The 16,762-nt window shown below is 38.6% G+C and overlaps 1 protein-coding gene across 1 annotated transcript in view; it reads left to right on the top strand.

The window, feature by feature from the left end:
* Positions 1-16,762, top strand: part of ADCYAP1R1 (ADCYAP receptor type I) — a 136,476-nt gene that overhangs the window by 72,641 nt on the left and 47,073 nt on the right. Inside the window, exon 4 of the mRNA XM_065666907.1 lies at positions 7,999-8,106. Coding sequence (XP_065522979.1) covers positions 7,999-8,106 — 108 coding nt within the window. The remainder of the gene's footprint in view (positions 1-7,998; positions 8,107-16,762) is intronic.

The raw sequence follows: 16,762 nt of genomic DNA on the forward strand, positions 1-16,762 counted from the left end.
GATTTTTTTAAGATGGAAGAGTAGCCCCATACCCAGAGGCTGTTTCAAAGTTTGTGTCCCACTTCAGTGCTGTGGAAAGATTCCTTACCTGCAGCCTCAGTTGAAATCCAGCGTTTACTTTGAGGCACATTAACATGTGTGGGTCAAAATATAGATAATTTTTTTTATGTTAGATAATATAGTAGATAATATACATCACCGCAACAAATTGTACACTTAGTTAATATTGTTAACTGAAACTATTCAAAACACAAAGACATGGGTGATAGTGCTACACCCTGTTGTCCTCTGTCAGTCACTTTTAATGGATAGGTTGAGCCTATAAAAGGGAGGATCCATTCAGGTAGGATCTGACAGAGGAAGAGGGACCCATATTTCTGGTTCTTACTCCATTGCTTCATCTCAGTCTTTGTCTTCAGCTCTTCAAAATTTAGCCAGTATTTTTACTATGTTCTTCTCAGAAATGATGCTGTCCCCAGTCATGTAAGTCATGTAGCACCAGATTGAATGGGCTTTGAGCAATGTGGTCTAGTGGAAGGTGTCCTTGCCCATGGCAAGGGTGTTGGAGCTAAACGGTCTTAAAGGTCCCTTCCAACCCAGACTGTTATATGATTCTATGATCCTATGATTCTATGATATATGAAAAGCCTGCTAGACACTGGTGGAATAGTCTCCCTTTTCCTTTCTGTCTTAGCTTGGAGAATTAATGCAAGATAGAGTTGATAAAGAACAGTCCATGATTTTTTCTTTCCCTGAGAGGGGAGGGAAGTCAGTGAGAATGGTGTGGCAGTGGGGTAAAATGGTGACAGTCATTTTGTCTGCCACAAGCAATAGAAGAAGTGAGGGATACCAGCTGCTGCCAGGCAAGGCTGCTTCCAACATTACCCCATGATCTCACATAGCCCATGTCCCGAGTGATGCCAGATTATTTGCAGCTGGTAAGCGTGGCACTGCCTCAGGTTCTGGCAGCCTGTGTCATTCTGTTCTTCAGCAGCGTTGGAATAAAATCTCCGTTTCTTCTGTGTAATTTCACAGTCTCTCTGCCTTCAAAGCAGCAAAGTGGTGACTTTCTCAGAGATTAATAATTATTCTTTTCTACTACATTTAAAGAAAGTTTAAATAATCAAAACCTCTCAATTTCCCAGATTATTGGCTTTTTCTTCTTCTGCATAATTAGACAACTAAATGTTCCAAAGATTTTGCCAAACTGGTTTCCTTTTAAAACTCTCCAAAGCTCACCTAATACAAATTGCATGGCAGCACTGAAAGAATTCTGGAGATTTTCTTGGATGAGGTTTTCTGGCCCGGTAAGAGTGCAAGAACAGCAATAAGTATCAACTTAGAATAAATATTCTGTGGTTGTAAAGAATTAAACAGCTTGAAAGAAGAAAAAAAGGTTTACACCTCTCTATAGATAGCAGCTCCTGTCATTTAAAGACTGATCTTTATAATTTATAAAATGTTCAAGTAAAAATAACAAGAATTTGGTATTAGCCTTTCTTTCTGAGGTGTGTTTCACATGAGACTCAGAGAAGAAACTTTCATCCTCCTGAGGAGATTGGTTCTAATGGTTGAATTTTTTGTGAGTGGGAAGACCTTCATTCTCTTTTCACTTCTGAGACAGATCATGGTCAAACAGTAACTTGTATGTGTATTTGTATCTATGTTTTTACCCACCAAACTAGTAGGAATAAGGAGAGAGTTCTAATTTATAATTTATGTGGCTTAGTCCTAAGGTGGTCAGAAGGTGAACTAAGGTGCCTGAGTGATCCAGAACATCCAAACCAAGTGAAATCCTCTGTTAAATTTTGGTAAAAAAGATTAGCTCCCAGTTCTAAAATAATACAGTACATGTTTGGCAAATGCAAAGTATATGCTCTTTTATTCCTTCCTATATTACTATAAAAGCTATATATATCTTTTGAGAGTCAAAGCCTGGTATCTTCCGCTCATCCTTTTCTAGTGTTATGCCATAAACCCCACTATTTCAATAAAAGAAAAACCTGTTTCTTTCACTTTTAGTTTTTAATATAATTTAGGATTACCTTGGTGTATAAGTGAAATATCTCAAATAATTTCTTCTAATGTTCTCTTTCAAAACTTAAGCTGATATTTTTAATAGTTTGAAACAGTGCTGCACTTAGTACGTCTTAGATCTCTGAAAATGTTATCCCATAAAACAATTCACTTTACTGATAATGAGGTAGCAGTAGAAAATGGTGTCATAGTTTATATAAGTATCGTTACATAAACAATGGATTCTAAATAGTCATAGTGTTGTGTAACTTTATACCAGGCGCAGCAGCTTGCTAAAGAAAGGTAATGGAAAATACTAAGGTGGGCCAAATGCTCCTAAGTTTGAGAACAGTTTATTTTTCTTCACATACAGCCCTAGCTGAATCACTTGTACTATATGTGTGGAATTTCTCTAATTCCAATTGTTGTAAGCCTAAGATTAGGCTTCCTTTTGGTGCTTTTTCTAATCAGTGGAAGAAAATACACCTCTCTGGAAGATAATTTATCTTAGAAAACTTCTGGAAGTGCCCTCTAGTGGTGCCTGTTTTTCTTTATGCACTGTAAAAGAAATGTAGAACTTAACTCAGACTTACATATATACTGTTTATACTGTTGAGCTGAATAAATACCACATTAGACAATGCAGGGTGCATCTTGGTGCAGCAATAGAAAAGTTGGATAGAGGAACAAATTCTTAGTGTCATAGCTGGTTTGGATGGCATACAGTGAAAGAATAATTAGCCTTCGTTCAAATAATTAAAAGATCTATTGGGAGCAGAACGGGGAAGGCAAAAGCCTTTCCTTTTTCTCTGCTCAGCTTTCCCTTGTACTCGATCTTTAGTGCCTGCTTTGTATATAAGACATTTAGAGAAGGAATAACTTTTCTTTTTTCTTGTGCATGACCAAGTACTCTCTTTTCCAGCATAGAAAGTCTTTCTCTAGTATTTTTTTTACCCTTGGTGTTTTGTTTGGGTTTTTTTCCCCTTTTAGAACTTTGGCAGTTGGTGTTTCTTTTCTACTCTTTTATGGCTTGGACTTTAAGAGACTGATGGATCTGACAGCATTGTAAGTTTGCTGCCTAATTTGACAAACCTAGAGAACCACTAATTCTGTAATAGGAGCTCCTACATGATACTATTACTTTGAAATGTCAGTTCCTTTTGAAAATCTAGGTCCCATACCCAGGTGTTCCTTCAGCCTTTACTTATTTTGGTGTTTACCTGGATAGATGTAAGAACAGAAAGCACCTGATATTCCCCCTCTCTCTGAAAGGTTTTATATGTATTATGCCCTTTTAAAGTTATTGTGCATTGCATAATTCAGTTTAATATGCTGGCTTGTAACATTGCATTTCCTTTCATATTACTCTACTGAAGGCAATATGACCTTGAAGGTGATATTTTAAACTAATAAATGGGGAGAGGAACTGAAAACCAAACTGAATGCTGCAAGCTGAAAGGATGGATTTTCATCTCAAGCCTTTATTTGCATACCTGAAAAATAACAGCATTCTAGCATTTATGTATTTACATTTTTTCTTAATTTCCTACAGAAACTGATTTTATGCAAATTCTTGTCTATTCCCTTTTGTCTGTATATGAATCCATAAATCCGTTTGTCCATTGTCCTTTCACTCCTTTTTTCACTCCCTCCCCTTCACCCAATAATTTTGAGTCCACTGAATAAAGTCAGCAACTTTTGACAGATGTGCACTGTCTCAAAGATGAAAGCTCCGATATGTTTTGTGAAAATGTTGTGCTGAGCACAAGAAAGATGTCAAATAATCATTTTCATGGAGATGGGGAAAGGTAGAACTTACCTACTTTATTAAGAGGAGTGAGCAAGTTGAGCAGTGAATTTGTATACAGGGTCTCACAATCCAAAAAAACAAGTCTGTTGTTTCACCTTCTCTTGCCAGAAAGTTAGCAGAGATGAGAAGGAGGCATTATGCACTAAGGCAGGATAAGGACATAGGAGGATGTTGTGGATTCTGTAAAAAGGATTTAAATACAGAGATTTTTGTAAATATATATATAGAAATGAGGGTATTGCAGTAGAAACACCATAAGGAAACAGGGCACAAATATAGAGAGCAGTTTATACATAGTCCTGGTGACATAGTGACTTTGTGTTTGTGGAAGATAACAGGCTATGTAATCAGTAGATTTAAATGGAGGTCCATTCCTTGAACTTGGTAAACTTCAGCTATGGGGCCATCTAAAATCTGGGTTTATACCTAGCCACTATCAAAACCAGGACTCTCAAGGTAGCCTGAGACAGAGGAGAAAAAGATAAGGCACTGTATGCAACTTCAGAAGAGATCTTTATCACTGCTATTCTGCCAGCATTGCTTGCTTTTTTGTTTTCCCTCTCGGTGCTTGTCCAGACATCTCAGGTAAGAAGGGGGCCTTTCAGCTGCCAGGAGTATCAGGTTAGAGAGAAAGTGTTTTGCTCCAAGAGGATTAATTTGAAGTGAAGGATGGGAAAAGTGCTAGGTATAATTTTAAGAAATGCATCAGAAGATTCTGCAATGATAAATCTCTATAGCTTCCCCCTTGTTATGAAAGAGCTATTCTTTTTCAGTGGCTTAGGTGTCATGAGCTTCATATGAAATTCATATAAGATCCATGTTGTGCTTCAACTGAAATCAGGACTCTGTTTTTCGAAGCTCTTTTCGCAAGAACTGCCCAAGGTGGATCAGCCACCAGGAGCTTACAATCTAAATATGAGTTTTATCTCACTTTTACAATAAGCTTGAGCCAAAGACATATGGATTGATCATATGGCTTCTCATGGTGGCTGTAAGCAGCCACCGCAATTCAGCTGTGGTTTGAATTGCTTAGGAGCTACACAGCTATGCTAGCACCACTCACAGCCTGCTGCAATGTGTCCCAGCCCTCAGCTGGACTTGTTTGCTAAGGATTAGGAAGTGGCTAAGGGAGGCTGCATGGCCACTGATCAACCCTCTGCCCAGAGGGCAGAGTTGGGTCATACCCACTCCAGAAGTCCACATAGACTCTACATAGGGAATACAAGCTTCAGCCATTCAATAAGAAGCTCTTTAGGCTAAGCTGGTTCTTGGCCTTGTTCTGCTGAGTGTAGTCAGTGGAGAGATGGAAGTACACTTCACATGGTGATTCACCACCACTGTCACCTTAAAATGGGATTATGCCTATCTGGAAAGTCTCCTTCAGGAACTACAGAAAAAACTGCTTAGCTGAAGAGGGTAAAAACTAGGAAAAAAATTAACTGTATCCCAGCCAAAACCAGGACAATGGGTAATTCTCAGCCATCTGAAAAGAAACCAGTTCTGACTAATCCTGTAGTTCAATGACCACTTTGTCCTCTTAAGTCAGTGAAAAGGAACAGGAGGTCCCAAAGATTCATCCATCCCATTGAAGAAGAGTTAACTAGCTGAATAAGATGAAGCACTCTTCTGCCTGTGCTACGAGAGCCTGAGTACTTATCCAAAATTAGATGCCAAGCTTTACATGACTTATGTTAGCCGAGATGGATCTCACAATGTTTACCAAACACAAGTTTCAGTCTGCAGGTTGCAGCGCAGATACGGGACGGGAGGGCAGGATTTGTCCTTTCTTCAAGGTGCCTTGTTTTTAAGACCATCCATTAGGAAGACCATCATATTTTTCTTTTTTACTCTGGCCCACATTAAATCTTATTCTTTAAAAATATAACTTATTGTTAATAATTTCTAACATACTAAGAACAAGGAAAAATTGCCCACTCCAACTTTGACCTTGCTGCTTGCAGTAGCTGAGCTACTTCTTTCAAAGCTAGCTTAGGCATTCCTAAGCCACACAGCAATGGAGACATACCGTCACTGCCAGAAGAGAACCCTGCTGTGCAGTTTCACACTCAAGTCACATTGATTTCCGCGGGCATATTTCACCCAGCAGGAGTTGCTGGCTGCATCAGGGTTTACAAATGTAAGGGATACTGAAGACTGGCCTTTATTCTATTTAATATTTTGTCATCTATTCCTTTGCTCTTCTAAATTATTTGTTTTAAATATGCTTTTCCAGTCAGGATCAGGCAATACTCTCACTGACAGTGCATTCTTTCCATTCTCTCCATCACTCACCTCTTTTAGTAACTAAGGCAAATTACTTGACTCTCTGCTTCTTTCTTCCTCTCTTCCAATGTCAGCACATCAGTGCTTTCTATCACAATGAACTTATAATGGCTTTTTAAATGGGGCTATTTTTTAGCTCTGCATGGTATTACCACAAAAAACAACCACCAGGTATAACTGAATTTGAAACACAGCGCTATGAAATATTTATCCCGTGTCTTCACTTTCCTTTCTGCAGCATGAGGATTTCCTTGCATTTCTCTGGATTGGTTTGTAGTATTTATTACTATCCTAGTGTTTGGAAGACAACTGATTTTGAAATAATAAAAAATAAGAAAGTTTTCCTTTTTGCTATCAAACCCATTAAATTTAAGCAAGCAAGGCTAGCAGGTGGTTCTCAGAAGATCTCATTAGCTATTTTCATTGTCTTTAACACCTCTTGTAAGCAAATTCCTCATTACCATGGATATTTACATATCCTTTATTTTTGTACAGAGCGCCATACAGCAGTGAACTATAAACCTGTTACTACACATCTTCATATTTACATGGTAAATATAGTTCCTACTGCGTGGACAGACACTAGCTATCAAAGACAGTAAAATCTAATAGCGCTCAATGTGATCTTGATTTCCATTTTTAGTACATTAACTGTATTACAAAACTTTTCAAACCCTAGTCTTTGAGCCTTTTGGAGACATTATAGTGAATCACAGTACTTTTACAATGAGATCCTCATCTGACAAAGGAAACAACCTGGGGTAGGAGTGAAAAAAAGAAAAGGAGGGAGAAATTTGAAAGAATTTTTTTTTTTTTCCCAGCTCTTGCAATGAGTGAATGAGGATTTCTCAGTAATACTGTATTTTTATGGATCTGTCAAAGCTGAAGGTTTTCTTACCTAACAGGGTTGGGATTTTGCATGATTTTTAGTTTATATTTAGTTTCATTGAATTTGAAAGAAAGATCACCAACTGCTTATCATATGTTGGCATTGTAACATTGTTTGACACTGACACAATTCTTCAGACACTGTATCACTCAGAACTGCCCCAGCCAACACACATGGTAGTATCTGGTATATATTTTTTGAGAAAAGAGGGAACTTGATTCCCTGCCACCGAAGCTGATGGAGAAAATACACCAGTTCCAGTACTGTGAACATACATTCTCCAGTGATACAAATGAGCCCACACTGGTTTTGGAAGTTGAACACCCATATCTCATTATACTGTGCTTCTGTCAGTCTAAAAGTATGAGACTTTGAAGTATTATCTGCTTTCACTGAAAATCTTATTTTGCTTGGCACATATGCAAAGAAAGAGCATATTAGCAGAAAACCCTTAGGAAATCATGGAGCTTGGGTCTTTTAACAGTTGATAAGATTATGTGCTCGATCGCAACAATAAATGAAAATAAGTAGCAGAGATATTTAGATTTCATTTTTCTTGCTTTTCCTGCTGAGGTAGAAGAAGTTTACAAACCTTTGACAAGGATTACAGCCAGGAGAAAAATTATAGAATTTAAATCAAAGATGCGATCCATAAATAAAAGAAGGTTTAACCCAGTACTACTGGATAGCAGATTTCATGCTCAAGGGAAAATTTGTTTCTGGTATATGCTATAGTGATTTAGCTGACACGGAGGAATGCCATCTCCTATAAGGGTAAAGTCTGTCCAGTATTGTGCCATGCAACTACATGTTTTATGCTATTCCTATGAATGAAAACTATTTTGTCCCAGAGAAAGCATACTAGAAAATGATACTCTTTATCATTCTAAACAAACATATTTTTCGTGGATAGAAAAAAGAACCAGCTATAAAGTGCTATTACAGTGTGAAGAAAGGAATGGATTTCTACTATTAATGCATTTTATCCCTCCTTCTATAGGTTGCCCAGGAATGTGGGACAATATTACATGCTGGAAACCTGCAAGTGTGGGTGAAATAGTCTTTGTCAAGTGTCCTGCACTGTTCAGATTTATCATCTCTGAAGATGGTAAAGTATTTTCTTGTTGTTCTTTGCCTCTGCCTGGTAAAGCTGCAGGGCCAGCACGAATCTAAAACCTCACCTTAGATACTCAATATCAAGGAGGGAAATCAAGCTCTAGAGCGGTGTGGAGTTAGGCTTCAGTTAAAAAATATACTGTAGAAAACCAGGATGGTTGCATATATGTGTGTGTGTGTGTGTGTGTGTGTGCAGGGATGGGAAGGAACGTGTCAAAAAGCCTTCACAGACTATACAACATGAAAATATCACCAACTATCATTTCTAAAGGGGATATTCTTCCCTTCCATCTTCACTGAAATCAGTGAGACCTGAAATTGTGTTTGGGTATTGGATAACTAATCCTCACAATTCAAACCTATTTTGGAAAATAACTAAATCTCAGAGTTGGTTCTGCTCATGCCTAAGGAGAACACAGGCATGAGATGACCAATATGAGGAGCTCCCATGTTGGGAGTCAGTGGGAATTAAAGGCTTTTGGAGAGATGCAAAAAATCTGTGCATTGCTGCACAGAAATGAGACATCACCATCCTTCTGCCCCTTGCAGCTGGCATCAGCAAATGCAAGATTAGAAATTTGGGCTGTTTCTGCTTCTAGCATGTATTGCTGCCTAACAGATTTGTCCCTTGTCTTGCAAAAAATACTGCAGATGGTCAGGTAGGTTGGTGTGTTTTCTTTTTTCTCTTTCTGCTACCCTTTTAAGCTTGGACCAAAAGTCCCATGCTCTCACCGTGCTTGGTATCTAAACACTATTAGACTCCAGCTTCAATCTTTATGACAACCTAGCTTCTGCTCCCAGATGAGTTGTTACTAGAAGGAGAACCTACCTTAATAGTGGTAATACTATTTTACCTAATTATTAATATTACCTAATGCTTTTCAGTGGGAAGAATCTCTGTGCAAGCTACTATTTGCATACTAAAACCTGCTTGTCCTTCCTCAATTTTCTTAAACTTCGAAATGCATAAAAATTTGCCAGGTAATGACACTGACAACAAGAAATGACTATTAGGTTGTTCCCAGCAGATACGTAGAATGATTAGATGCTCTCTCAAAATTCCCCCCTTTTTTTTCTTTCTTCTCCCATGGTTTCATGAATTTATTTTCACAGGTGAATGACTGAGGGAGGCTAAGTTTTCCTGTCAGTGTTAGCTAACAACAAGCCTTTGCTGATAATTAATACAGTTTTGTCCATCTCCTCCCAGCACCCATCTAGGCTACTGCAGATCACTTGATTATCACTGCTCATTGAGGAACAAATTAATCAGTGTCCCCCAGGATCCTTTCTTCCCAAAGATTATTTTACCAATGAATTATTCATTTACAGTCTTGAATCCAAAATCTACCTTCTCTGCATTGCCACACACAGAGCACAATTTGTGGGAGACTGTTTCATACACAGCTCCAGGAATGATGAAATCCTCACCTTGAAATACATCCATTTGAACTACCAGACACTAAATCAAGTGAAAATGCTATTTTGAAATGGAATTTAAGGGTGATCATCACCTCACTTAAACTGACCTATGTGAAACTTGAGGTTTTTCTCCATATGAGTCCTCTAGACTCCATCTGTAGTCAGTGGAGAGTAAGAGACCCACAGAAGGCAATTCATGTTATTCTAACAGACCCAGGGTGAATCATACCTTGGAGATGCCTCTCTTTATCCAGCAAGTACTAAGGGCAATTCACTCAAACTGTGCACCTAAATTTTGAATGGGGAAAGATGAGGTCCCTCTTTAAATTATCAGGTATAAAAAAATAATTACTCCTGTAATTTTATGTGCTTTAATTATAGCCAGTGTAATTAAACATACTCTTTACTGCTCTAATACTAGTTCAGTATTGACTGAGTGGGTACAATGGCACTTACTGAGCCATGCATGTTTAGGGATAATAGAAAAGACAAAACATCCAGTAGGGTTTGTATCTGGCATGGGTAAGGAAATATTCCTCCCTCTTTAAAGTGTTTTTTTCTTTTTTGGTTGGTTGGGATTTTATTTTTTTTTTTTCAGTTCTCCATGACTTTATAATCAGTTTTTGTTGACTGCTTGTCATTCAGCCTTATTGTCAAACCAATTCTAGTGACCCTTTGCACAGGATATACACTCAACCAAAAGTTTTCACTATCCAGTTATCAGTGACGCTTTCAGCCTGCAGGCAAAGTACTTTTATGTTATTTATTGTGCATCAGCAGATGGCTGATATATTATTATCTTCTGATATAACTGCAGGAGGCCTGTTGCTCAAGATAAGCCGAATTTCTATTACGACCCCTCCTTTTCAGTGGCTTGTAATCTGCACCCCCTCCATGCCCTCAAGCTGCATTGTGCTAACATATGATAACAACACTTTTCTCTCTCTGCCTGTTTTGGATGCAATGCTTAGAGGTATTGCTAGTTTGATACTATGGAGAGCGGTGTTGTGCACATCTACAGCACAGGAAATGTTCCATTTGCCAACCTGTCAACACACATCTGCCATGGACCTTTTAACTATTCTTTATTTCAGGGGATATTTCTGCTGCTTCTATTTATATCCAACACAAATATGTTAACTTTTCAATTTTACTGATGAAATTTCTTTTCCATGGTGCTATCATTTCTGAAGTAATTAAGGCTAGGAGGGCTCTTGAGAAATCATAGAATCACAGAATCATGTAGGTTTCAAGGGACCTTTAAAAATCATCTAGTCCAACCCCTTGCAATGAGCAGGCATACCTTCAACTAGATCAGGTTGCTCAGAACCCTGTCCATCCTGACCTTAAATGTTTCCATGGATGGGGCATCTACCACCTCCATGGGTAATCCATTCCAGTGTTTCATCACTCCCGTTGTAAAATAATTCTTCCTTATATCTGGCCTAAATCTACTGTCTCTTAGATTAAAACCATTACCCCTTGTCCTATCACTACACACCCTTCTAAGAAATTTGTCCCCATCTTTCTTGAAAGCCCTCTTTAAGTGTTGAAAGGCTGAAATAAGGTCTCCCTGAAGCCTTCTCTTTTCCAGGCTGAACAGCCCCAACTCTCTTCAGCTTTTCCTCTTAGGAGAGGTGTTCCATCTCTCTGATCATTTTTGTGGCCCTCCTCTGCACCCGCTGCCACATGGCCATGTCTTCCCTGTGCTGAGGACTCCAGATCTGGACATAGTACCCTAGGTGGGGTCCCACCAGAGCAGAGCAGAGGGGGACAATCATCTCTCTTGACCTCCTTACCACACTTGTTTTGATGCCCAGGATACAGTTGGCATTTTGGACTGAAAGTGCACTTGATTCCACTGTCTATCTCGCTGGTGAAGATACTGAAAAGTACTGGTCCCTGTATTGACCCCTGAGGGACACCACTAGTCAGTAGCCTCCATCTGGACATTCAGCTGTTGACCACTACCTTCCAGATGTGACTATTCAGCCAAGTCCTCAGCTACCAAGCAGTTCTTTCATCCAATACCTCTTCAATTTAGAGAGAAGGATGTTGTGGGGAACCATGTCAAAAGCCTTACAGAAGTCCAGATAGATGACATGTCTAGCTCTTCCACTGTCTACTGATGTAGTCACTCCACCATAGAAGGGCACTAGGTTGGTCAAGCAAGACTTGCTTGGTAAAGCCATGCTGGCTGTGTTGAATAAACTCCCATCCCCCATGTGCCTTAACATAGCTTCTAGGAGGATCTGTTCCATGATCTTGCCAGATACAGAGGTGAGCCTGACAGGTTGGTATATCCCAGGGTCCTCCTTTCTACTCTTTTTAAAAATGGGTGTGATCCTCCCCTTTTTCCAGTCACCAGGGACTTTACCTGACCACCATGTCTTTTCAAATATCAAAAATGGCTTGACAACTGCATCAGCCAGTTCCCTCGGGACTCTGGGGTGCATCTCATCAGGTACCATAGACTAATGGTTCCTCACGTGGTCTTCAACCTGATCTCCTCTTACAGTGGGAGGGACTTTGCTCCTCCAGTCCCTGTCTTGCAGTCCATTTACTTGAGAGGTGTGCGAGGAGAGGTTGCCAGTGAAGACTGAGGAAAAAATGTTGTTCACTACCACAGGCTTTCACTCCTCCATTGTTACAAGTTTGCCAGTTATGCTCATCAAGGGGGTACGCTTTCTTTGACCTTCCTTTTCTGGCTGACATACCTGTAGAAACTCTTATTCTTTGCATCCCTTGCCAAGTTCAGCTCCAGCTGTTCCTTGGCCTTCCTGACCCCATCCCTACACAACCAGGCAGCATCCCTATGCCCTTCCCAGGATACCTGTTCCTGCTTCCACTGCCCGTCCATTTTCTTCTTGCCCTTTAGTTCAACTCAGCCATGCCAGCCTCTTGCCACCCTTACCCGATTTCTTACACGTGGGGATCACAAGCTCTTGTGCTCTGTGGAAAGTGTCCTTAAAGATCTGCTAGCTCTTTTTACTCCCTAGTCCCTAATGGCAGTTTCCCAGGAGGTCCTATTGACTAATTCCTTGAACAGATGGAATTTTGCTTTCCTAGACTTCCCAGTCCCAGTGTTACTCTTTGCCTGACCCATATCCCTTAGGACTACAAACTCCACCAGTGCATGATCACTGCAGGCCAGCCTGCCTCCAATCTTGATGTCGCTGATGTCAGCTAACCCATCTCCTTCACTGAAGACAAGGTTAGCCTGATACAGTCTGTTCCAGTGTTTAACTAATCTGCTACCTCTTAAGAAGAAAGATTTTTATCCTTTTTTTTTTTTAATAAGAAGTAATGTTTTAGAAAAAGAATTTAAAAAAGATAAGCTCATAACAAGATGTATATAAAATAACATTTTAAAATTATTTTCCTAGAGATTACAGACCTGTTCACATTCTGTACTTTAGATTTGACCTGTAGCAGTGTGATAGTATGACCCTAAGGGAGGAGTAGTCAGTCCAGTGTAAACTTATGTACTGCTTTATTTATCTCCTTACAGGATCACTAACAAAAGTGACAGCTGTTACCTCTTGTAGTGATGGGTTTGAGGGGGTTTTGGACATCTGTTCAGTAGGAACAAAACCAAGATTCATAATTCATTCGATAAACAAATAAACATTTAATCTGGAGTAGTTTGAAATCTCTACAGATCCAGCTGGATTTGCACCAGTGACCCCAAGGTGGAAATATCTGTATCTGCAATCACTCTCCTGGGTGAATCATCAGGAGTTTTCACTATGATTGGTGCTAATTTTCATTAGCCAAGTATATTTGTTTCAATGAGGGCTTAATGAAAAAAGAATAATTCTATGATGGTTCTTACAATAAAGGATTAGTCAATAACTAAAATGTTTCTAAGACATGGCTAATCACATTTATGGATTGTTATAGTATCTTCTGGCTGTTGCTATGTTTCTAGAGTATGTAAGTAGGCTAGGCATTGATATTAATATTTATGAATAGCATATTCTTAATGCAGCAGCATTTTTATATGTTCATAAATGATTTTTAAAAACAGTAGCAATAACTTCAAATTATACTTTTAAAAGATTTTCTGGTGAAGCACTGAAGCACCTGTAAGTATAGCTGCTTGTTTAACAACAGACAAACCATACGATGTGCTAATCTTAAAAAGGAGGTAGGGGTTAGTTATTTCACTTGGCTTTAAATATCTAAAAGTTATGTGTGTAAGTAAGTCTGAACTGATCATATGGATTTCTGGTTCAGTAGATGGAAAGTAATGAGCACTTGTAGATGTTTGATCTGACCTATCTCAAATGCTTATCTTGAGATGAATTAAGTCACTGGAGGAGGCTGTTGGTTTTATGAATTTCAGAAAGGAATTTGGCTTCCTTGACTTGGGTGTCTGATTTCCATATGCATTAAAAGTAAAAAAAAAAAAAAAAAAAAGAAAAAAAGAGAGTCTACCAAAAAAAAAAAAAAATTAAGCAAGTAAACTGTCACATGAAGAGATGTTTTGGCAGAAAAAAATACCTATGGATTTAGCTAAAATTACCAGCTGTTGCTGGTTTTAACTTGAAAATACACTCTAACCTTCACTTCAGTTGAATTGAGGACTAACATTTAAACTGCTGTCAACATCATACAGAAAGCCTAATGTTAGATAGCATGCTGTGTGGTTGCTTACCCTTCCTTGTAAAATTTCATTTCACTTCTCTGATCCTTCAAGATCACCAGAATTTTTCATTTCCTTTCAGATGCAGACTGTGAAAAAAAAGATATTTTTTTAAATCACTCCACATGAGAAAAACATCAGTTCCTGAGTTTTTTCTAATCTAGTAGGCTAAGGTTTTACAGCGGCTTTCCTTCTAGAGAGTTCCTAAAAATTAATTTCTTTTCCTTTTCAACATTAATTTCTTTAATTGGCATCCATCAATTCAGTTTTATTTTCATCAGGCGCTGTAGCTTCCATGATGTTGCTGTTGTATATTATGCTTTCTCCAGTGGCTTTCCAGTACCAGCTCCAGAGACAACCACTCTAGAACGGGGTATATTTAAAGCATTCTAAGGTATCTTTACAAAGGAGTTAAAAAATCCTGTGTGTTAAGCTATAATGTTGCATTTCAGTATGACATAACAAGACCTAAAGATGGCTTCAACACAGTGATCTGCACTCCTGGATGGAAAATTTTCTCCGTTTTGTTCTTTTCCACTTTTTTTTCCAGACAAAGGTGAGGCTGCCTAGCAGCGGAAATCTACAGAAGCTAAGATTGTGCTTTTCTTTCTTTGTCCTGCACAGCTGAGTTATTCTGGAACCTATAAAGCACATTACTTCAATGGACCAATGGCCAGATCAGAAATGAGTATATTTTTAGATCTTTGATTTGCAGTAAAAGCTAATACAAATGATAATAGGCAGTTTGTGAGGATTGCCATATGCTCCAGATTGAGAAAATGCCTTCATTCACAAATCCAAATAATAAATATGATTAACTTTTGCTGAATCTTCCAGCAATTCAGAATGTTTATCTTGTGCTCAGTTCTAGGACACTACTTGCTACACTCAACAGAACATTACTACAAAGCATGGTTTACTATGTAAAACAGAGAAAATACACATAATTTTCACCAAAATAAAAAGTGTCCTATGTTGATACCAGGATTAAGGGGTCCTAATTAAAATTCAGTAGAATAAAGAATGTGTCTGGGTATTACAGAGTTGAGAGTAAATTATATCGTATGTTCACATTTTTTAACTAAAGTGTTTGGCTTGCTGCTACACTTGAAGTTATATGACTTTAGTGCTTAGCCAACAAGCTTTATTGTCCCTGAGAACAAGAAACTGAAAATAGTCTATTACTGAAAATAGTCTATTGCTGATCTCATTAAAAACACCGAAACTCTCAAGTACTTTGTTGTAAGAACACCAAGCCTCGTATATTCTACACTAGATATGTCATGGGTGGATAACAGGATTTGTGAACTGAGGGTTAATTGGATTTGGGAACTCATCTGTGGCTTTTTTTCTCCTGTCCGAGTTTAGATCTTATCCCTAATCAAACAGAGTAAGATGGCAAGAGAAGAGTTAACGAGAGGGGAAGTGATACTACATGTTCATGTGTAGAAAGCCCTTCTATGTCATTTCTGGGGAAACAGTCCTGATAATGTCTTTTAAGTACTGACTGTGTACCACTGTTAAACTGGTGCATACTCCCAAACTGGGTGAAAAAACAATGAAGTCATGTTCTTCCCAAGGTGAAATCTACTGAAAATATTTGCAAGTTAACATTTCTATTGCTTTGGGTTATATTGCTTTATATGGACAGAAAGACAAGGTGACTGTTAAAGATCAGGGCCTTCTAAACACCAAATGTATCTGGAAGATTGTGCTCTTATTTTCTGCTGAAGTAGAAGTGGGTTTTCTTTGCTACTAGCTGAAATTAAGGTCAGCATTGCAGCAGACTGAAATTGGAAATTGCATTTGCCTGTCAAGTAGGCAAGGCAATAGATCAATGCAAAGGTCTAGATTTCTATTCAAGTATATCTCACCCTTGGTTGGTATTTCAACATCCTACATGAAAACTGGGGGGAGAAAAACAGCAGAACCAAGGAGTAGTCTCTGAGAAATGGACATGACCCATCCCATAACATTTTCATCATGGGAACAGTAATGAGCCATCAGAGCTTAATGCACACCTTAGTTTCATCCTTCACTTTATAAGAAGTCCTATGTAGCATTCAAAAGCAAGCTAAATGCAAAGGTATCTACTTTATATGTATTATATATACACATATATATACATCAGTGAAAGTTCTGGACAGCTTTCAAAGCTGTCTGCAAATTGCCTATGTCTTATTGTTGCTCAGAGTTCAGCAAGTCTTAGGAAGAATTGTGACATAAGGAGTGGGCACAAAAGACCTACCAAGTGTTGATGTTAAAAATAATAAGCCTTCCCAATAACCAGGCTAAGAGTACTATGGGATAAGAAGCGTTTTCCTGCTGGTTTTCATCCCTAGGTTTTCCACAGACGGTAAAGCCATGGGATTACCTCAGCTTTTCCAAAGCGAGGAGGACAAGCTATAATTAAGCATGTCTCCTCAGTCACAGCATCACAAAGTCTATCTGGAGTGCAGAGGGAAATGGGAAGAAAATATTCCATCAAAGAATGTTAACTGTGTCTAAATTTCCAGTTGAGTATGTGAGCTCTCTTAGATGCTTTTTACAGGAAAAGGATATTTTATGACCTTTCCCACCA

This window comes from Lathamus discolor, chromosome 2, assembly GCF_037157495.1.
Source record: "Lathamus discolor isolate bLatDis1 chromosome 2, bLatDis1.hap1, whole genome shotgun sequence".
In the NCBI taxonomy this organism is placed as follows: domain Eukaryota; kingdom Metazoa; phylum Chordata; class Aves; order Psittaciformes; family Psittacidae; genus Lathamus; species Lathamus discolor.